At 40.5% G+C, this 22,259-nt stretch overlaps 1 protein-coding gene across 2 annotated transcripts in view; it reads right to left on the bottom strand.

The window, feature by feature from the left end:
- Positions 1-15,884: 15,884 nt before the first annotated feature.
- TTC8 (tetratricopeptide repeat domain 8) overlaps positions 15,885-22,259 on the bottom strand; it is a 38,923-nt gene continuing 32,548 nt past the window's right edge. For both annotated transcript variants that reach the window (XM_030451950.1, XM_030451951.1), the window contains 5 exons: positions 21,939-22,078; positions 20,867-21,041; positions 19,431-19,553; positions 17,615-17,698; positions 15,885-16,457 (listed from right to left, as the gene is read on the bottom strand). In XM_030451950.1, coding sequence (XP_030307810.1) covers positions 16,341-16,457; positions 17,615-17,698; positions 19,431-19,553; positions 20,867-21,041; positions 21,939-22,078 — 639 coding nt within the window. In that variant the 3' untranslated portion in view covers positions 15,885-16,340. The remainder of the gene's footprint in view (positions 16,458-17,614; positions 17,699-19,430; positions 19,554-20,866; positions 21,042-21,938; positions 22,079-22,259) is intronic.

The following is a 22,259-nucleotide window of genomic DNA, read 5'->3' as shown; positions in this document are numbered from 1 at the left end:
CCAGCCTGTGACAGAAAGTCTGGTACCGAAGGACAGCCTAGTACCATGGAGGTCACTGCCTGAGACACGTGGGCAGCACAAACAGTACTGAGATGCACTGGGTGATGGATTCTACCTGAGCAGTGGGAGCTCTGGTTGTTGCACTGAAACACCAGACAAATCCTCACCCACTGTCATTTCCAGGCAGAAAATTCAGCCTTTCTATTTGTACCGCAGATGGTGAATACATTACCCAGCTTGTCCCAATTTTTAGATGTGACTCTCTCTGTTTTCTACATATACTCCTCCTTTTGCAGAAGCTCCCAGCTTAAGTGTTTTTCTTCCAAAACCTGAGCTGATCAGGAGTTACAATCGCACACTAAATGATGGAAAAAGCGAGGCATGCTAGAAAGTGGGAAGGTCACAGTTTCCAAAAAAACCCTCTCTGTCCTTCCTGCTTCTTATAAGCCCTCTTTTAAAAATCTTCTTTCTCTGTAGGAATTGATTCTTCCTTGTTAGTTATACAGCATCTGGTATTATCAAATGCAAGTGTGGAACCCCTGCCATTACCATTATGTAGATACATTTTAAAATGTTTTTTATTCAGGATAAATGAGGTTATGTCTCTGTTTATATTGTATGATCATATCTTTGACTTCTTTGATAATTAAAATATATATAGAAGAAACAATGATTAATTGGGGAAAAAATTACATTTTTATTCTTTTCTGTATAAAGCATAAAAATGTGGACAAATCAAAGACATTCCACAGTTCAAGAAATACTTACTTTTGTGTATTCTTTCTTAATCTTCAGGTCAGTCTGGAGCACTAATATGCCCAGTCAAAAAATCTTTGCTTCCAGCTAACGTTAACACCTAAAACCCAATATGCTGATTTAAAATAAGCAGGCACACCTTAGAGGTATGAAATGCCACAGTTTTACATAAAAATGATTTTAATATGATAATGATGTGAAATACAATGCAGAAAAACATTAATACAGACATCAAAATCCTTTTCTGAAAATGCTGCCTGTTCCATGCTTGTATGTATTTTGGAGAAGGATTTATTGTTCACAAAAGAAAAGCTGTGAAAATATATTCTGGCTTTTCACTGTTAAAAACATCATGGAGGGTTCAAAGGAAACAAAAATGAGCTTTTTCTGTTTGCGTGCCGGGGGGGGGTGGAGGGGGAGCTTCTCTAATGCATGATTTGGGAGCCTCGGAGAACTGTTTATTTTAGGACAAATCAAGGACTGAATCACGGAGAGTCACTTTTTATTTTATTTCACTTCATTCTTTCTGGAAAGGTGCCAGGACCTGCAGTACTCCCATTCTCTGGCTGGTGCCATTCACTGTTCTTTCCCCTCCTTGCGTAACCTGGTTCCAGCCCCACAGTATAAGGTATCACTCACCACAGCAGTCGGTGGAGAACAGCCTGATTCATTGGACCTCCTAAATAATTCATGGTGCTTAAATGCCACCAGTCCTGCTTTCCAGACACCAGCCATTTCAGGCGTCTCCTCTGGGCATCTGGTGGCAGCAGTGTTGATGTTGGCTGCAGCCCTCTGCCTGTCCCCCTGCCTTCCTGCAAAGTGAGGAAGCAACACAACGCTCTCCTATCCCTCCCCATCCCTCCCTCCTGCAGTCTTCCCTCTGTCCTTTGCTAAACCACTGACAGTCTGTGTGCACCCATCTCTGTGTGCTGCCCAGTGCCAGTGCTGGCCCAGGGAGGGGAGCAGATTCTCACCTGCAGGGCCATGGTCAGCATGAGAAACTCCTCTTACTTCCAGATCCATACAGGTTTTCCTGGTGAAATTAATCAATGTCTATTGACTTCAAGTTTTGTACCAGAGCTTCTGTCCCAGGTGGGCTTTGCATTCTTGTCATGCACGGTCCAAGATAGGGCTTTGGACTGTGGGAACACAGCTCAGAGACACTAGATCTCTGCATCTCTGGTGGAGACGCAGTGTTTGAGCAACAATTTGTTCTGCATGAATTTGCACAGGAGGTAAACACAGAGGTCAGACTGACACACTGAATCACGAGGACCTCTTCATTCTGCCTTCCTGCCTGCCAATCAAAGTTAATAAGATCTTGTGACCTCAGAGGCCCAGTTACACCAATTGCTTTAAGATCTTTCAAAGGCCACATTGACTGTCATGAGTAGAATCAACTGTGCTGGTCCCACTGGAGTTACGTTTCCTTGCCCCAGTTGTCAGTTTATCTATTAAACAGAAATAAACCACCCTTCTTAGGTCAATATTAATTTAAGCTAAAATTGCATTGAAATGGGGATTTGAATGCATTGGGGAAAATGGACCAAATGTCCATCTAGAGGAGGGGAAAGATAGCAGCAAAATTATCCTGTGGTAATTCCCAACATCCTAACACCATGAGGCTACAAGGTGCAGTTTCACATGCTGAGCAGAAGTAGCAGCACTCAGCTGCAGAGCAGCAATGCTGTGGGAGAGAGGGTTCATGCCACTGGGTTAGCTGCTCAGCATTAACCTGCCCTTGCAGCCTGAACACAGGGCTGCCTTTTAGCTGTTGAACACTGATCTAAAAGAAGATAGATACAACCTGAACTATTCCATGGCAAAGCATTCACAGGTGCATCCATCACAGCAAAAGATTTGTGGCCAGGTTACGTTAACAAGAGTCCACATGGGAAGGAGTGGGGTACCTGCTCTGCACTCAGTGCCGATGCTTTTGGTTAAGCATAATCCAGCCGAAGGTCTTTTCAGTACAGCAGAGTTCACTGGAGGACTAGCTGAGTGTGCTGGTTCAGAGGGCACTAATGCAATTGTGTGATTAATTTACGTCTGTGCTTTTGTTTGCTTTGCAGGCTGTGTTTGGTGGAGCTGGGCAGCATCATCCAGCCACTCGCTCACTCCCCCAGCACTCGCTGTCCTCAGACAAAGATGACTGCTGGCCTCTGAGCTGTCCCCTGCAAAGCCAGGATGAGTCCCTGCCCCTGGGTAAGCAGTGAATGCTAAGATGACACAATTGAAAGACAGTGAGGTGGAACAAACAAGGTAATTTCTTAATAAGTATTTCAAGGAAACATACTGGGCTTAATCCTTCTTCCACCAATGTTAATGAAGGTTTTGCATTCACAAAAGGCACTGCAGCATTTGTAATGTATTTTGACATCTGTGGATGCAAGGTTCTAAATAATAGCTAAGGATTGTGTATTCCTCAGTGGGAACATGAGCTAGCCCACTGGATAAATTAATAAACACATTGTTATATTAAGTATGGTAAAATGCCTCTCATGCTTCATGCTTAAACTTGACATGTTGACAAAAGAAAGCCAAGGATTCGGTTTATTTCATTTCATTTCTTTAAAATTTCATGCCGGCAAGGCTTGCTCAAAGAATCTCCAACTGCTTTCACTTTTAAGACAATAACTCTCCAAACAGAGACAAATATTTTAGTTCTGTTTCACAGGCATAGAAACTGAGATATGCAAAAGATCGCTAAGACTATAATATCATTGGTTCTGTGTGTACTAAAGGCTGCCCCTCTGGTTATTACAAAGATATAGGAAGAAAGATTTTGGAGTGCCAAAAGCCTCCAAAATGTCACATGAAAAGAAAGGCACCTAGTGTAAAAATATCAGAAAGCAGATGTTCTTAGGGCTTAGATATTTAATAATGGCCAATAAAATTTACTGAGCAGTCACTGTGGTATGTCTACCCAAAATCTCACCATGTGTGAGATTATAAAGAAGTTTGCAAGACCCCAGATGGTTTTCCTTGCTGTGCAAGACACATGTTCCTGTCTCTGTGGGTTTCACAACTGATTTCTCAAAGGTTCTTAAAAAGTTTTTCTCATTTATCCTCTCAGCTGAATTTGCCATTGGAGCCACTGTGCAGCATTGCTGGCAGGTGCTAAAGCCTGTGCTTGCACTCTGGCCTCAGAGACTCAGGTCTGGTAACTGCCATTATAATTAGCCAAAGCCCTTTCTTTCTTCTTTCATCTAGATCCCTGAACTTATTTTAAGCATTTGTATAGTGGTCCTCACTGTGGTGCTGGAGAATCATTTAAATAGCAAGCTTGATCTCAAAACTGAAATATATAGCACCTAAAGTGAAATCTAGTGATAATACAAACTAGAAATCTGTTTTTAAGCATTATACTACATGGTACATAAGTGACTGTCTTTTGCTACTAAATGCTAGACAGCTTGTTATGAAGTATTTGTAATAAATTACAAAATATATCATGCAAGTGGTTCTGTCTTCCAGCAGCAGCCTACATCTTCCCTGCAAGGGAAGCCCATAGCAATGACCAAGTATGCAATTAGTGATTTGTACCATTTCTGGAGCCCTGATCTGCTAAGACTACTTTCATAATTATGCAATAAAATGTCAGGGTTTTTTGAGGGTTTTTTTTTGTAATGACATTTTTTGGATTGGATGGCCTGCCTTTCAGATGTTTGACTGACAGCTTCTACTAAGAGAAAAACAAGTGATGCAACATCATGTCACAGAGGGATGTAAATAAGTGAACAAACAGTCAAGAAAAATAAATAAACAAACAAAAATGAAGGAAACCTTGTGATATTTCCTGCCACCCTGTTTTCTGTTCTGTTTTCTGGTTTTGTTACTGTTTTCCTGTAGGCATGACATTTGGCATGATTGTGCTGTCTATATTGTGCTGTCTATCTGTATGTCTCTTCGTATGCATTCCAGTTTCAGTGACATTTGGCAGAGAGGTAATGATCTTAAGGAGAAGATGTTTACACAGTTCTCATAAGCACAGGTGATTCTGTGCAGGAGGCCAACTCTTAAGTGCATTTATTGAGAAGGAGTCGGGATGGGAATCTCATGCCTTGTTAGACAGCAGAGGTTCAAGTGATAAAGTCTTTTTATATATTCCAATCACTGATAAATGTCCAGAATTTATACCTTCTTCTATATAAAAGGCAGTCACCTCAAAAAATAATATCCTTGTGAAATCAGGTGTGCCTAGTCCTGGTGTTCAGGAATCTGCTTGTTCCCTGCCTTTTTGAGATGTTTTATCCACATGGATGACTCCTGGGGATAAGGACTGTCTCTTAATGCATGTCCATACTTAGCACAGTCAGTAGCAGTCTCAGCTGAGTCAAGGGCTCTTCCAGGACAAAGACAGCTATGCACTAATGGAGCCTGCCTGCCATGAAACAGTAATAGATCTATCAGGCTGATCACTAAAGATTTCTTTATTACCATAGGAAATGAAAAATACAAAGATGAGACTGAAACTCATTCCAGCATAATGGAGACTGATTTGTCTGTAAGTCTTTCCTATGAGAAACCTAAAGCACAAAGAAAGGGTGAAGTCAGTGTCATGGGCTGGCAGTTCTAGCTTATACTGCATTTGCTTGGAGTTAAGGGAGCATGAAAAGCAAGAATGGAAGAAAAAATACTGTATTTGCTTCACAGAAAAGGAGTATGCATTCCCAAATGTATCTTATCCCACCGTTGTGGTCATTGGTGTAAAAAGCTTTTGTTTTCAAGTTTTTATGTACAAAAGTCATCTGGTTGCAGAACAGCGTTGGCTGCTGCTGTTGCAGGCAGCACAGCTGGGGATACCTCCTGGAGGTCACAGCCTGAGGCTTGCCACAGACAGCCTGGACTTGCTGCTGGGTTTTTTCTTAGCATTTAAACTGGTACTGTTTGGTGTGGGACACAAATACAGCAGAGAGTGGTGCTTCCCTCCTCATGGCACAGCACCTAGCAACCCCTTTGCTTCCATGCATCATGCTCTCTTTCTTATTTTCCAAAATAATTGAAGACAGATGGTAATTACTTAAACAATATTGTTGGTAGGGTGATGTCCATGCTTCTGACCTTTTCCCAGCCCTGGGAGACCAAACAGGCCTTCTGTCTCCTGTTCAGCCCTCCCAAACACATCTGCCAGTGTGAGACCAGTCTCTTGTCACCTCAGCCTGCGATGCTCCTCTGTCAGGATTACTTTCCTTCCTTTCCATCTCCTTTCTCCGTGTCTGCCCATCTCTTACTAGCTCTTTTCCCCACACAAGCCCTAACTCCCTACCCCACTCTAATTCTGCCCTTCCTGGCACAGCTCCTGCTCAGCCCATTCCTGCCCAGGCTGGCACTAAGCCTGACACTGTCCTCACCTTCCCAGTGACGGCACTGGTGTGTGCACTGCCCAAACATGCTCCCCTCCACATGTCAGAAGAGCTGCAGCCTCTCATGAACTTTTGACCTTGTTTAGCTCTCTGCCATCCCCTGGCAGAAACAATGGCAGGGTTATACACCTGGGTTTAGTTACCAGGGGCTGGAGACTGCCAGGGAACACAGGGCTGCAGCTCTGATTACACTTACCTGAGAGAAAAGTACTTTTAAGGCACCAGCTGCCATTTTCTTCTTGTCTGCATTTGTTTTCTAGGCTGGTTTTCCTCTTCTTTGATGTGTGGTTTTTTTGTTTTTGTTTTTTTCTTCTACTGTTTGTCCTGGGTTGCTGCTCAGAAGCCAGCTGTGAAAGGCTACACCCCTGGCAGTAACACAGCATAGTGCTCCCTTAGCTGCATAGAAGTCAGTGTAAAGAGCAAAAAAGAGCAGAGAGGGGTGTTTGCAGGCATTTTGGGAGAGTGGGGAGGAGATAGAAGGAGCAAATGCATGTGTATGAACTGGACTCTTACCGAAAGAAATGATGCCTTCCTGTGGTGGTGCAACAGGCTACTTTCCTGTTCACTGCAATATCAACATCAGCCAATATTGCCCTTGCTTTAGTTACAAGTGCAGTGGGCCTAAAGCTGCTCTTGTTTCAGTAGCAAGGGCAGGAGGCTGATAGCATCCAGCACTTTCTGATCTTGCCTACTGGAGTAATGAGCCTCAATACCTGGGAACCTTTCCATCCTAGTGTAAACACACTGACTGGGCTGATTAGGCACTCCCTAGCCCTACCTGAAATTCCTGTGCAAATCACTCCAGCCTGTTCCCAGTTCAGTTTCCCCAACTCAGTCTGTTCATAAGCAACAGAGTGAACCTTGCAAACAAAACCTGTTAACTGACACTTTTTTTTTCATTAAAACTCACCTTATCCTGGTATCTTTGTCAGTGATTCTGTAAGTGATCTTAAGACCTTCCACTCTTGTCTGTTGACACTTTCTTGATTCTAAGCAGCAGAAGAAAAAACCCTCCCGAGTCAAAAGCTGAGAAGGATACTGTCCATTGCTTTTTTCCACATAGAAAACAATTAAAAAGGACTTTCCAGTGAGCTCTAGTGCAAATTTCAGTACTCTAATCAGTGCTTTGTTTTTCTTATTTTCAGCACATCATTCTCCCCCTGCAGTTTAGCTCTAAATAGTTTATAATCTTCAAAACCTTGCACTGAAAACATTTCCAAAAGTGTTACCATTTTACATAATTTATTTATAATACAACAGTTTTCTTTTCAGCTTCTGCCACCTTGTTATATCAGCCTGAACTTTCCTTCTCAGTTCCAGGTCTTTACTCTATGTACCACCATTCCTTCCATTCTTTTACAAGGTCCATGTCATTTAAGTGAAAATAGTTGCAGTTTGAATGGTATACTCTAAAAAAGGTTGCATCAGGCATAGCAAGACTGCAGAAGGCTTGGCTAAGTAGCAATAGGCAATACCACCATATTTCCATGGGAAATTAGCTAGTTATATGTTTAGGTGCATAATGTCATTGGTAATCACCAAGACTTCTCTGAGAGCATTCAGAAGCTGGATTTCAGTAGAAAGTTCTTTAGCAGGACCTCAACCTGAGTGATTCCTTCTCTATAGAAATACAGTGTCCCACATCTTTGGCATGAGCTTTGCTCCTTTGGTTCCAGTCTCTGTTGTCCATGTGGCAGGACCCACAGATGCCTCAAGTGAGGTCTCCATCACTGTGTGAGCTCATGTGCCTGATTTGCCTCCTCCCCAGAGCAACTGCACTGGTGAGCAGCATCTTGGAGTGGGAGACAAGTTGTGGCAGGCAGCCTGGCTTGGATGGCTCTGGTGTCTTGGGTTAGTGCAGTGGTGTTTTGGAAGTGGTGGGGGGCACAGAGGTGGCTCCTGTGAGAAGCTGCTGGAAGCTCACCCAGCTCCAACTCTGGCCCTGCCTCTGCCCAAGGCCAAGCAGCTATGGGAAGCTGAATGCACCTCTGCAAGTAGCATATTCAAGAAAGGGAAAATGAAACTGTAAAAATTAACAAAAAACAGAGAGGAGGAGCTGAGAGCAATGGCAGAGCAAAGACACCAAGGTCGGTAAGGAAGGAGCAGGAGGAGGTTTCTGAGCAGAGATTTCCCCACAGCCCATGATGAGATGGCAGCTGTCCCCCTGCAGCCCATGGAGGAGCACAGGGGAGCAGTCCCTGAAGGACCACAGTGGGACAGACATGGATTTGCAGCCCATGAAGGATCACAGCAGGCAGATGTGGAGCTGCAGCCTGTGCAGGATCATGGAGGGGGAGATTTGAATCTGCAGCCAGGGAGGACCAGGTGTGCAGAGCCAGGGTGATTTTGCTACCTTTCAACTGGTGTTGGGGGTTGGTCCCTTGATACCCCTTTTTTCTATCTGTACCTACAGCAGAGGAAGAAGAGATGGTCTCATTGCTCTGTGAAAACAGAAGTGAAAGAATTCAGTAACCCTTACAGTTGTCTGCAGTGCCTATGTCTGAGCAGTCTGAATGGAGAAAGAGTAATACCAACCAGCATGCTGCAGCACATGTTCCAGGGATGCCTTTAGTGAGTGCATCTTAATGAGGAAAGGTAAACTTAAGGAAGTTACCCAATGCCCACCCATGACTGAGGCACGATATCCCATTATCCTAAAATAAGAAACAAATTATCATAAAAAAACAAATCAAAACAAAACTCTGCACCTTATTGCCAATTTTCATGAGAGAACTTGGAGGAAGAGCAGGACAGTACAGTCAGGCTCAGGAACCTGATGAGGAGTACAGAGAAATGTTAAATAAATTATTACTTATGCATTATTAAAAATAACAGCCACACTTCTATAGCTCCTCTCAGATAATGAACTCAAAGCCATTCATAATTAATTCCACAATTCCATGTAGGTGAAGGAACTAAGCCATGTTGTTTTTATGAGCAAAGAGCTGAAACATCGAGAAGTGAAGTGTTTAATGTCATGTAGACTCCCTGGACTAGCACCAGGGAGTTTTTCCCAAAGGGCACTCCACCAGGTAAGTAAGGTGGGCAGGCATCTCAGCTGTTTTTCCAGGTTTTAAACTCCTGGAGCTGAGACTGTATATCTGTCCTGGATTTGACCTGGGGGCTTTGGATTTGCCCACCAAGCCACTGACCCAGCATCCCTAACTCCGTGGGATACAGGTTCTTCAACTCATCATCTCGAAACCTAGAGCTGCCAAAAAGACATCTCAACAGTGCAATGCTTTGACAGGGTGCTGAGGGCTTCTGTCACTGTTGTTGAAGCCTAAAAAATTGTAATGCTTCACTGAAGAGGAAAAAAGGGGCCACAACACACAAATGCCAATTTAACTCATGGATGGGGGAGCTGCAGCTGCCAGGACTGAAGCTGTTGTGCCACGTGCTGATGGGGGGCAGCAGGGCAGTACTTGTCTGATCTGCTGACATGCGGTGAGGAAAACCTTCCCCTGCTGCTGAACCCAATGAGAAAATTAAAATCCCATGCCTGATAATTTTCTAACATGATACATTAAAAAAAAAAGCAATGACATAACTGGCACACTGGCAATAGCATGAACATTACACATAATGCAACTATTTTATGAGAGCTGAAGTCAACTGTGCAGCCCAGATTACTTCCACTTTTGTAAACTGCATTGTAGACATTCTATGGGAAGCAGCATTTTTGAGAGAGCATGGTTAGAGAACCTGAGCCTGGCAAACCCAGGAGAGCCTGACCAGCCCTCCTTTTTCCTGTGCTGCTTGGGTTTGCAAAGGGGAGATGTGTCCTTTCCCCAGCTTTTGGCCTGATTTTATTTCTTGTTGGCAATTGAGTCAAACTGCACAGTACATGTGATATCCTGTGCCTGTGCTCCTTATTGGGCAGTGGCAATCTTTCTGTGAAATAACACCCACAGATTTCCTTGCATTATCACCCTTGCCCAGATGAAGCGAGCTGCAGTCGGTAGCAGTAGGGTCCTGGAGGCAGAGAATGCTATTTTTTGTTCTGTTCTTTAAATGTGTACCTTTTTTCATTGCTCCTAAATCTCTGTTTATTATCTAGTTATATTTCAAACAGACAATGAATTTCTGCATTTAAAACACTTCCTCAAAAAGTGGTGGGTTTTTTTGAAAGGTAAGAAGAACCTTTTCCATTTTAAATTTCTGAAAATAAAGATTATTGTTGTTTCCTTCTTGTTTTGCTTTTATTTAAGCTGTTCCAGAGGCTTGTACCTGTGCTGGGCAAGAGATGTGTGGAAGTTGCCTTCAGCCTTGGGCTGTGAAGAGTCAAGGTAGTTTCAAGGAAGAGGATGATCACGATGAATGTCAACCTTCCTCCAGGAGGTGACACCCAAATAGCAAAAAGAGGTGATTGGCTGTTCAGATAGCAGTAGAAAGGCTGTCAAGACTCCAGTTGCTGATGAGTGAACTCCAGTTCTCATGAGGATTTGCGTATTTTGTGACCATGAGTTTTACTTGCCTTAAATACATGGTTTCCTTCTTCAAAACACCATCTTTTTCATGGGAAGAATTTGCTTAGCTCGTCCTGAGGCCTTCCACTGACTTACGGATTAAATATGCTACAAAAACTGTCCATGGAGTGGACTATATGAGATTTAATTAACATTGTGATATTCTTAATAATCTGATGAATAGCTGACTCTTTCTTGTCTCTCTGTGTTTGTGAAGTGCATGAAGAGAGGAAATCTGTGACATGAATAATTTATTTGACACAAAACTATTTTGTACCTTGACAAAATCTTCTATTCCTATGAAAGCAGAAGTTCCTGAGGCAGTGCAGTTTGTCTCTAGGGCAATATGCTTTTTTCTTATCTTCATTTCTCATTTCTGAGCAGCAATCTTATTTATTCTATCAGAATTCATCATTATTAATCACTTGTCTGGAGTTTCCTGACTCTACCAGCAATTATTTTGCCATTCTACATCACACATTTCAGGATGAACAACAGACTGTATGTTCCACATTTTGTAATAAAGATATGACAAGAAAACACTTACGTTTTTGTGAATAAATTGAATGGATGGAGATCTGAACACCAGAATGATGTACAGATTGGGATTTGATTGCACTTTTACCGAGTGAAGAATGACATTAGAGGACATTAAAAGGGGCATATTTGCTGAAAATAGCAAAAGGTTACCTCATATTCTTTGCAGTTACAAGATGGTATTAGAAAGAGGTATTTTTATACCCATCAGGGAACCATCCAGGGTTTATGCAGATTTGACATTTTCTTCTTTCTCCTCTATTTGTATCTGGAGCCCAGGGTAAACAGCCTTTTGTTTGCTTTCTCTAAATATCTTTGTCTGGGCAGCTGTTGATTCAGGTTCTGAATAAATAAAATGAGGACCTCCTGCATGATTTGAAAATAAATGCTGCTTTCTGAAAACCAGCTTACCATTTGTGGTGCTAGCATTGTCTTAGAAAAAAAAAATGTCTTCTTCTCTCACCTCACGAACATACTAGCTTTTCACTTGCAAGAAGCTGCAGCTAGTGAACTTTCTTGACACTAATGGGAGGTGACGGGGGGTGAGGGAAGATGCTGCCTTTGTACAAGAGAAGTGCTGTGAGCCCAGTGCGCCCGCAGCGCTCCCGCTTCCTGCGCAGCTCTTGTTCTCCCTGTGCTTGTGAGGGTTACTGAGGGAAAGCAAAGACAAAATCCTTAAGAGTTCAGCCCTCTCACCCCACCTCCCCTACACACACTGCCTCTCATCATCTCATCATCAGGACTAATTATACAAAAAAACCTAGTGCTCTCTAAGTGTAAGCATTGAAAAAGGGGAGGTTGGCTGACACAAAATGCTTTCATTTATAGTAATGATAGCAGCAACAATTCCATTAGGTTTATTTTACACATGTGGAAATGGAGGCATGGAAAAGCACAGTGTGCTGGAAACGGGAAAGCCAGCTGGGGCTGAGACACAGTGGTCCCCTTTCCAGGTTTCTTTTCTAATGACTACAACAAAATGTGTGATTCCAACATACGATTGGTACCCAATCTTCTTACAGTCATGCTTAAGTGTCACTATAACTTGTCAGGACAGCTCTTTCAGGTTCACATATCCTCATTGACCCTCAGTCATGTTAACATTGCCTCTTGAGGACAAAGGACAAAGTCATAGAGAAAATATTCCACACTGCTGTGGGATGATAGGAAATGTTGGATAGTGAAAGGTGCTATTTATTTTGAGGTTGAATGTGCTAAGAATATTAGAAAAAATGCTGAGCATCTTCAGCCTCTGCTGCCCTCAGGAGCAGAAACACTCAGCTTCTCTGGGCTGACACCAAGCACTCACCAGGATCACCCTGGTAATGAGCTCAGACAAATCCATGCTCCTTGGCTGGCACAACATAAGGAGGCACGAGAGCTGTGGAACAGAAAATGGACACTGTGGCTTCACCAGCCATGGCACAAGGCTGGGAAAGCCTGTTTTATTTACACCAGTATGATCTGTGAAAAACACTACTCCATTGCTGTAAGAGCTGAAGTACAAGTTGAAGCCAGTCTCCGGGGCTCATGCAGGTTGTGGGGTATCCCTGTCTGGGTGCCTCTCCATGAGTCCTCCCTCTGCCCCACACCAGGGGATGGCCAGCACAGAAGCTGCTGCTGCTACCACGAGGGAACAGGCCAGTAGCAGCAGCCAGATGGAGCCTGTGTGCAGCAGCAGGATGAATCAGTAAATCAGAGATCTTCACCACAATTTGCTTTTGATAAACTCTTCAGGGCTTCCTATTCCTCTTTGGTTTTTTTTTCTCTGCTAAAAGGGATGTGCAGGTGATGGGTAGGTGAGGGTGTTAGGTGTATCTGGAAGGACTCATGTTTACTGTGCCCTCATTAACACTCTCAAGGGCTTTGGGCAGATCTAAGTACTTAGATAAGCAGCACTTCAGTACTGAGCAGATGAAGAACAGGGTGGGACCTCACAAAGCCTTTCAGTCAGGTTATTTAGTTCCCTGTTAAGAAATGGCTTTACCCCCAAACTTATCTTGATCTGGGGACCTGCACTGCAGCCTGTCCAGCTGTCTTTGCTGAAGAAGCAGAGATGATTCCTGCCACTGTGTTTTCACAGCAACTGCTTCTTGCTGTTTGAAGTAAGCCACCACGTCCTAGTTCAGTCAAGTGGGTTGGCACCAAGGGTTCTTATAAGCTCTCTGTTTCATGCTCACTGTGGTAGGGAAACAGTGTATTTGTTCAAAAATAACCATGACAAATACCAAAGGCAGCTACTGTGGGTATTATCTAAAGGAAGCAAAATGGCCACGGTCCCCCTCAGGTGTGGCAGATACTACTGATGGTTCAGCTGCTGGGGTATAATGAGTACTCACTGGCTGGGAAGCAGGTGAAGCTGCGAGACATGAATTAGCTTGCAATCATCCCTCAGAAAGAAGACAAACATATGGTAGTGAGAGTGAATAAATACAACATCATTCATGGAAGATGCTGTGGCTTTTTTTGTACCCCAACTTGCTGCTGCTCTGGCAGATAATCACAAGCCAAGCACAATCTGAGTTCATTAAAAAGAGCTCCTGGTTTAAAATGTTTTGCCTGTGAAACACCAGAGATCAGTCTGAATGACCAAAAAAATCTCTCCCTCTAGCCTACAAAGTTAGGAAGCAATCAAAGAAAAACAGCCCCAGCAACACAGCAGCAGCAGTAACAAAATGGGCTCTTAATCAAAAGTCTCAGAGTGACTGAACTGGCATCTAGTAGCAAATTGTTCCTTCCCTGCCCAACCACCTCTGAGGGTGCTTTTGGCAGCCCAAATGATCCTTCTACAGCCCTTATAAATTCTGATTAATTTAAGACACATTTTTTTTGCCTGGTGCTGTGGCTTTAATATCTTGTAAAACAATAAGAATGTCTTGATAATCTTACCCTTCATTATCAATTTTGAAATGGCCTCCTCAATCCGAAACACCCAGTAAGAAGGCTGAACAAAGGACTGACTGGAACTGGTGGTAACAACCATAAACAGCCTTCTGTGCAGGGACACAGAAACTTCAAGATCTTCCAGGTATTTGCTTTGAGCTTCCTTCCAGGGAGCACTGTTGTAGACACCATCTCCCCTGTAGGTTAAAAAAATGTTTGTTGTTTTCAAATCGTATTTTATTTTCTGCTCCCAAGGGGCTTGAAAATGTTGGCTGGGCATAGCTGGAGCTGTGCTACAGGTTAGAGGAGAAAAGATTTCTATGGTATGGAAATGCTGCTTGTAAAATTAAGGTCACACCATCCACATAGATGAATACAGATTTTGAAGCACTGTGTTGTGCTATATTGTCCTCAGTTCACTACAGGCTGTTTGCCCCAGGGCCTGCAGACTCATCTGTTCATTGGAGCTTGCATACAACAAAAAACAATGACTCTTCCACGACAAACAGCCTGCTTATTCATCTGTTGTTTCACCGTGGTTCCCTTCTCCTTACCACATTTGATTTAACTTGGACCTGTGTTAGTCACAAAATCCCCCACTGTTCTACCTTGTCACACTGGCTCTGGGGCATGAAAGGTCAACAAAGCAAATTGCTGTCTTTTGGAGCAACCAAAACACACCACTTAAGATAAATTTGGAATAGCTTGCAGATGCTGCACATTCTAGGAAGCTAAAAGGGCTTTAATCTTTATATAGATCTTTGTGTATGGGGGGTTAATAATTAAAAATAAAATTAAGATTAATTTTAATAATTAATTTGCACAAGCATCTTATTTTGTAAAGCTTTTCTTACCATACACGAGCTTCTCCCCTTTTGATCTCCACACATCCCCCAATTCTGTAAGAATAATCATGGCAGACCTGTGTTTTAAGAAGTACCATTTGCTAAAAAGAAGAGTTATTTGGATCATAGCTTGTGCAGTTATCACACTAAGTGGGATTGTTCCTATGAGGAACTATCAGGCTGCCACACTGAATTAGAAACTGAAGTTGCATTACTAGTTTCTGTTCCGGGTCATGTAGAAATAATCTTATTTACTATGCAATCTAAAAAATATTTTGAGTTAATAATATGACATTCAAAACTTGTCAACAGTTATGTTTAAGCTGCTAAGACAAAAATTTTCTGGCAGCTTTCTACGTTTCTACTGTCAATTGGAAAGACATAAATACAATCGATCAAATGATGGAATTTCCCTTTAGATTCTTCGTTTTTAGCAGCAAGTAAAACCTTATTTAGGTAACTAAATTTACTAATAACTAAGGTGCTCTTTTGGTTAGTTTGTGACAAAATCCTGACAGTATAAAGATCAATGTGGAAAAAAAGAAAATTTCCATTAAAGATGCTGCATCTATTCAGCCAATACTACTTTTGCATTTCACAACATGTGACACCACTTAAGTTTGTTACTGTCACCTACAGACTGCTCTGTGGGGCAGCCTGTGGGTGCATTTCTCTAAGCTCCCCAGCATCTACCCCCACCAACTACAACAGCCATAAAAAGACGAGGGTGGAGAAGTACAGAACAGTTAAAGACACAATATTCATAAACATGATTAGAGTTACTCCCTAAGCCAAGGTAATCCCTTAATACATCAGAGAAACATGACAAGATTTTAAAGGCCTCTTTCAGGATGTGCCATCTCAGAATAAATATGTAATTTTAGCTTATATAACAAACGAGAGAAACCATACAAAATGGAATTTAATTCATACAGTACAATAAAGAATACAAGAATTTCTGCTTTACATATATAAATGTGTTACATAATACATATGTATTTTGAATTCTTTTTAGGTATTTTAGTTAAAAATTCAACATTCTGTAAGAAAGTATATTACAAAAAGCCAAGTTTGAAAACCAGTTAGGAAGTATTCTTATTCTGTGTTACTTGACAGATTGTCACACACTTTTTCTGCAGAAAAGTCAGAAAAAAGTCCTCTAAAATGACCATTAATATTACTGGGAGATTTACTAGCTCATATACCATACCATTATTGTATGTGGTTCTCATACCAGCACTATCCTGATACTCCTGTAATCTCTCAGACATGTAGTTACAACATGTGTTTTAGATGCATTTCAATAAGCTATGTTTTCAACTTGTAGAAATTAATCAGGGCTTCCAAAACATTCCTGCTACTCTATGTAATGCAGGCTTTGCACAGGAATGAAGTAAGTGGAGTTTATCTTGAGCTAGTATTTTCAAAAAGATGCATATGACATGCTCAGGCTAACTGGTTTTACATAATTGAAAATACACTTATCAGAGCATAGCAAAGTGCTGTTTTAACTGTTTGAGGAGCTGTTGTGTATCAACATGGCCTGGAAATGCTTCTATTGACTTCTGAGCAGCTGTGTAACTCCTCTGAAGATCTCCAACCTGTAAGAAACACACAATTTTGCAAATCTAAGTACTGCAGTATTTGCATCATGTAGTCTGTTCCCTAGATTTCTGATGCTCACAAATGTTTAAACACAGGTGGTTCTGAGCGTGAACAAACAAAACAGTGTCAGTATGGAGGCTTTTGAACTCAAGGTTATGTCATCCTTAAATCAAGGGATTAGAAAAAAAAGACAAATATTATTTTAATGGGAGGGATGTTTCAAGACAGTATTTCCCGTTCCCCCTGACTTCTTGGAGAATGGACAAGATACACCATGCCCAGTGCTTGAAGTGAAGAGGAATAAAAAAAATCGAAGATTTGATTTTTAAACTCTGCAGAAGTGCTACTTTATATACAGGCAAAACCCTACAACCAACAGGACTCTGTAACAGCCACGACTCCACGTTGCAGACTAGGATTTACTCCTTAATCAGTAAGTGCAGAATGCAAGTATTCAAAACCATCTTATGTTTCACAATGGAGGGGATATGCTTACAAATTAAGGGGTTGCTTTTTCCCTGATGCATGTGCTTCAGTGTCAGTAGGAGTTGGGCTGCCCACACAAAACAGACTCAAAACAGAATCCTGAAGGTGTAGGCACAATCAAAGGAGCACCTTTTCTTGTAAAAAAAATAAGGACTTGTAAAAGTTTTTCTTTATTAAGAGGAATGTTGGACATAGTTTTAAATCAGTGTCTGAGGAACACTGTGCATGAAAGAAATTACTAATGCACAAAATTCAGAAGTTGTAAGGCCGAAGAGCAGACTTTTCTTTTGAGATCAGCAAGATCATGGGATGTATGATGACACTCTTTCTATAATTACTGATAAATCATATGATACTATTTCAATTCACATTCTGAGAAAAGCAGTGACTGCAAAGTGTGTAGATGGATTGTTCATCTTCTGTGCATCTGGAAAATTATGAAGTTACTTTATAGCTAGTTGGCCTCACTTCTCAAAAGCAAACATTTGAATGACTACTTTTCCACACAAAGCTTCTGGGTATTAAAATGAAAATGTAACTTTAGTTTTCCTTGAGTTTATGCACTCTGTATTCTTTTGTCTTACCTATTTGGAATCCTGAATAATAACAATAAAAACCCAACTGCCCCACCAAGGCTTAGTTTTATAGGAATAGGACAATGTGTTACCTTCTCTGAGAGTATTGCAAAATTGAAATGGGGCTCATATATATGAGGTGCTAAAGATGAAGCAGTCTGCAGCAAAACTCTTGCCTATGTAGAGAAAAAAAAAGAGTGAAATCTGATGTAGGATAGTAAGAACCTAATGCAATTTTCAAAATTCTTAAAAGAAATAGTCTCAAGTGTCTTTACTAGTCCTCTAATAAAAAAGCCATCTTCAACTACGTATGAGTTCCACCAATAGTACCTTTAAGCACGATACAGTTTAATAGCATTAAAATGAGTAAGAAAAGACATGTTGGAACTTACTCAGTTAAGCAGTTCAGTTCTAAACACTAGACAGAATATATCAATTTGAAAAGAATTAAATCTGTTGCTTCTGACATCACTGTCTTAAGCATCCCTGCAAACTTTATTTTTATCATAAAAATGGCAGTGCTGACTCTCAAAAATTTTAACAACTTTCTAGCAAAACAAGTATCATTAAAAACCAACAAAAATTTACACTGCAGGGTGTGCTTTTTCATTCTGTAAATCCAATATAAAATATAAAATAACGTCAACTTCTGAATACATTTAGTAAAAAATTGAGAACTTTGGTGGAAAAAACCCTTGGTTTAAAACCAAAAGTATCTGTAAATCGTTGAAAGGCAGAGATTAAGGACTTATTAAAACTCCCTAAATCTGACAACCCTAGGTACATGCAAATGTAATTATGAAAGAAAACTGTAAAATAAAATCCAAGACAAGCAAACTATCCTCGCTTTATTTTATTATTTGGTGCATGAATTTATTGCCATTAGGGTCCTGATTTTTGATTATACATGTGATACTGGAAGAAAAGAGAAATTTTTAAACTAAACCCTAAAATAAACAGCAAAGAATTTATTATACTGGAAGCGCTCTGCAGTGCTAATAGCAACTACAATCTCCACAACTGGTTCCACCTTGGAATTACATGTCTGTAAATTTCCTGATTATGAAAATGAAACTAAACCCAAAGTTACTTTGTCACTCGAAACAGTTAGTGCTAGGTTCATTTCAGTGTTTCCATGGTAATTGCTAGGTTATTTGAAGAAAGTTAGCTTTGAGAATTTACTCTTAAAAAGGAATTTTCAAGTCTTTATATTGTCTGGTAGCTGTCCGATGTATATATGAATCCATCAAAACAGGCTTGTTCCCTTAAGGATTAAAGTAAGCCCACAGTAGTTTAAACTGTCCAACAAACATATTTTAATTTCCTACATTTGTATAAAAAATGAATGTGTTTAACCCACTGTGCATGTCAATCATACATCTAAGTTTGACTCAACACAGTGTACTTACATTAGGTAAGAGAAACCACCATGCACCTGCTGCTTTGGGACAAAAATTTGAAGCAATCTCCTTGTTGAAAAAATCTTCTAAGAGCTGGTCTGACTGCTGTCTTCTGATACCCAACCGAAGTATATTAAAAACTGAAGTAGAGTTTTAAGGTACATTTGTAAACTGAACCTATAGTAGAAGTGGCAACTGAAGTGATAATTACAGAGTGACAGGTTTGTTTTGGGTATCCATTTGGAAAAAAGATCTCAATAACTGCCAAGCCACTATAAACCTTGTTCGTCTTTGATGAACCATTCGCATATGCCTAAGAATGAGCAGTTTAATGGAAGATGGCATGACAACATGCTGGTTACATTGAAACATGCATAAAAGTTATCTATGTTTTTCTGTAAATGTAAGCTAGATATTCATGTGATGTCTCTGCCTCAGGAGAACTAAATTTTCTTAAGTACAAAAGATCCAAAGGAAGCATCTGCTTAGACTGAGATTCAACACCAACCTGTTCAATGTGACCTTTTTGCATTTCCAGAACAGCCAAGTTGTTGTAAGCTTCTGCATAGTCGTTATTGTTGACTAATGTTAGCTTGAAACATTGGTAAGCCAGATTCAGATCTCCTATCCCCTAAAAGCAAGATTGTATTTTTAATTTGTGAAAAGATTGGAAACAACATGCATCTGTTTTGTTGTCTGGAATATCTTTTCACCCATATGTACTTCTACGATGAAAGACAAATTACAAGAAAAACACACTGATCAGAACCATATGTGCTTTTTTGCTAGACGCTCTCATTTGCTGCTTAGTCTTTCTTCAGACAGAATTGTTGCTCTCCAGCACAAACTTCCATGCTCCAAGTGATAATCACTTCATATAATTAAACTTTTATTTGACTGAAGTGTCACGTAGAGACTACACGATCTGCTACCATCTATAGTACGGTTAGAAAGACAGAGATGTCTTCAGAAGGGAAGTCATCTTGCCTGTCTTCACAGAGAGAAAAAAAAAATCACATATAAGCCTAGTTTTTAGAAGATGCAAATTAATGGAGATTAATTTCTTTCTACTATTACTACTGACTGGCTGACTACTCTTTAATGCTCTAATTTTACAACCAATACTTGTACAACACATTAAACATTAGAAGTGACAAGTACTGAAAAATATAGGCACATCAAGTTCAAATCCAATGTTTTAGTAGACATTCATGTGCTTATTCTACAGTCAAGTAGTTGCAGCACAATCAAGGAGAACAGTTGAGATTTCTCTGTAACTGCAGTTAAATCATAATCAGCATTTGAAGACAACTTATGTTAGAAAGCTGTCAAAAAGCTTATTCAGTAACTTTTGGGCACACAGAAATCTAACACGACTTCTGAAAGAACATCAGCAAAAATGGGCAATGAATGCAAATCAGTGTAGAAATGTAGCAAACTATCACACAATTACAGAAGATTTCTATAGCTGCCAATAAGACAGAAGAAAATGCCTTCCCAACTATGACATAGTGCTTTAGTGTCTGCTATGTGCTGCTGAATACACATTTTTATGACAACAGAATCGTTCTAATGCTCCATGTAATACAAGAAACATCTCAGAGAAAAATATCTTGGATTCAGGGTTTTTTTCTCATATCTTGTATTGCAGCAAAGTCCTTACAGGGCTGGTATGTTTTGCAGTGTTTTTAGAAAGAAAGGGAAGTTAAAGATGGGGGGAGAACCTTTTAGGAGGAATAAGCCATGTTGTGTGAAGATGTACAGAAGTTTTTCTTTTGGCTCTTCCTCTCTACTGAAGTGCAAGGAAACCTTCAATCTGTACCTTTATTCTTCCACTATCAGGTTTCAAACTTCAAAGTAGGGCAATGACTCCTTACTAGTTATTCTTTTTCCAGGTTTTGCAAAATGGTATTTGCTCAGAAAGGATAGTAATATTTTTCATACCACAGCCACATGTCCCAGGTTGTACCACACATCTGCTGTCTCTGCTTCATTTTCAGCCAAGAAGAGAGCCCGTTCGAATGAGGACAGTGTCATATCGTATTGCTGGGCATAGAAGCAACAGAGGCCCAGATTGTTAAAGAGCTGGCAATTATACACACCCATCTGCAGGAGCCGTCTAGATTGAAAGAAAATATTTCCATTTTTCCCTTGATTCCTGTCCTTCAGCAATGCTCACGTAAGTACTACCACATCTAGTATGTGAATTTACATTAATCTTACATTTTGAAGCATAACTCAGATTTTGACAAAATTGACGTTGTTTAATGTGGCTTTTAGAACTGAGATTTCTTATAAAAATTCTGTTTATTTATATATATAGGCAAAATAGAAATTCTAAGATGGCCAGGGAAAAAGAGGGCTGCTGTCTGCAGCATGACAATGAAATTCTGAACCTAAAGCACAAAAGAGTCCAGGTCTAACAGAAATATGATGATAGTGCTTATATTGACTTAATCTGCTCCTAAAGAACAGGAGTCTAGCTCCTTTGCACTCTGGCTGTATGGAAATAAAAAGCAAGCATCCTCATTTAACACTATCTTTCTATGCTAAAACACTGGGGAACCCTGGCCCTCATTCCAGTAAGAGATTTTGTGGTCACAACTGCTTGTGATTTCAGATGGAGTTTTTCAAAGACTATTCTTTTTCAAAGGGCTAAATAGGAAGACCAGATGCCTTCTGAATGCAACTAAAGCTGAGAGCAAGGTCCAGTGTTCTCAAATTGTTCCATGCTGTGAAAAATAATTTCCTTTTTTATTAATCAAATAATAACTGATAACCTTTGTTGACACTTCTACATTCTCCACATGTAATGATGACAAGCTTTTTATGAGAGTGCAAATATGAGAAGGTATGTTAGTATGCTTATTTTTTGATGATATTTGTTCAAATACTCATTCATCCTTCCATGCCAATCTCCAATGTTCTTTTTTTGCTATCAGCATTACAAAAACCAACCCTTTATTTTACCCTCCCACACATTTAGTTCCCCTTCCCTCCCCACAAGTGTAGATACCTATAAAACCGCAGAGCTATCTCAGGCTGGTCTGAATAGAAATGGTTACTGCCAATGCATGCGATGGCTTCCACATGAGTATTGTCTTGTTTTAAGACATCTTTATAGTACTCTGCAGCTGAGGAGATATCATTCATTTCCTATACATTTGGAAAAAAAATCAGATTAATTCTACTTTTTTATTACCATGTTTTATCATAAAACTTAATAAAACGTCAGTCTACTGAGTGCTTTACCCATGCCCTGTACAATGCCTAACTGAGATTACTTAGGTATGATAGTTCTAGGATCAACATCACGAATTAGCACCTTTACAAGTGA

Source organism: Calypte anna, chromosome 5A (assembly GCF_003957555.1).
Source record: "Calypte anna isolate BGI_N300 chromosome 5A, bCalAnn1_v1.p, whole genome shotgun sequence".
NCBI classification, from domain to species: domain Eukaryota; kingdom Metazoa; phylum Chordata; class Aves; order Apodiformes; family Trochilidae; genus Calypte; species Calypte anna.
Note: the sequence above shows the minus strand (reverse complement) of the source record. Positions and strands in the feature narration are given on the sequence as shown.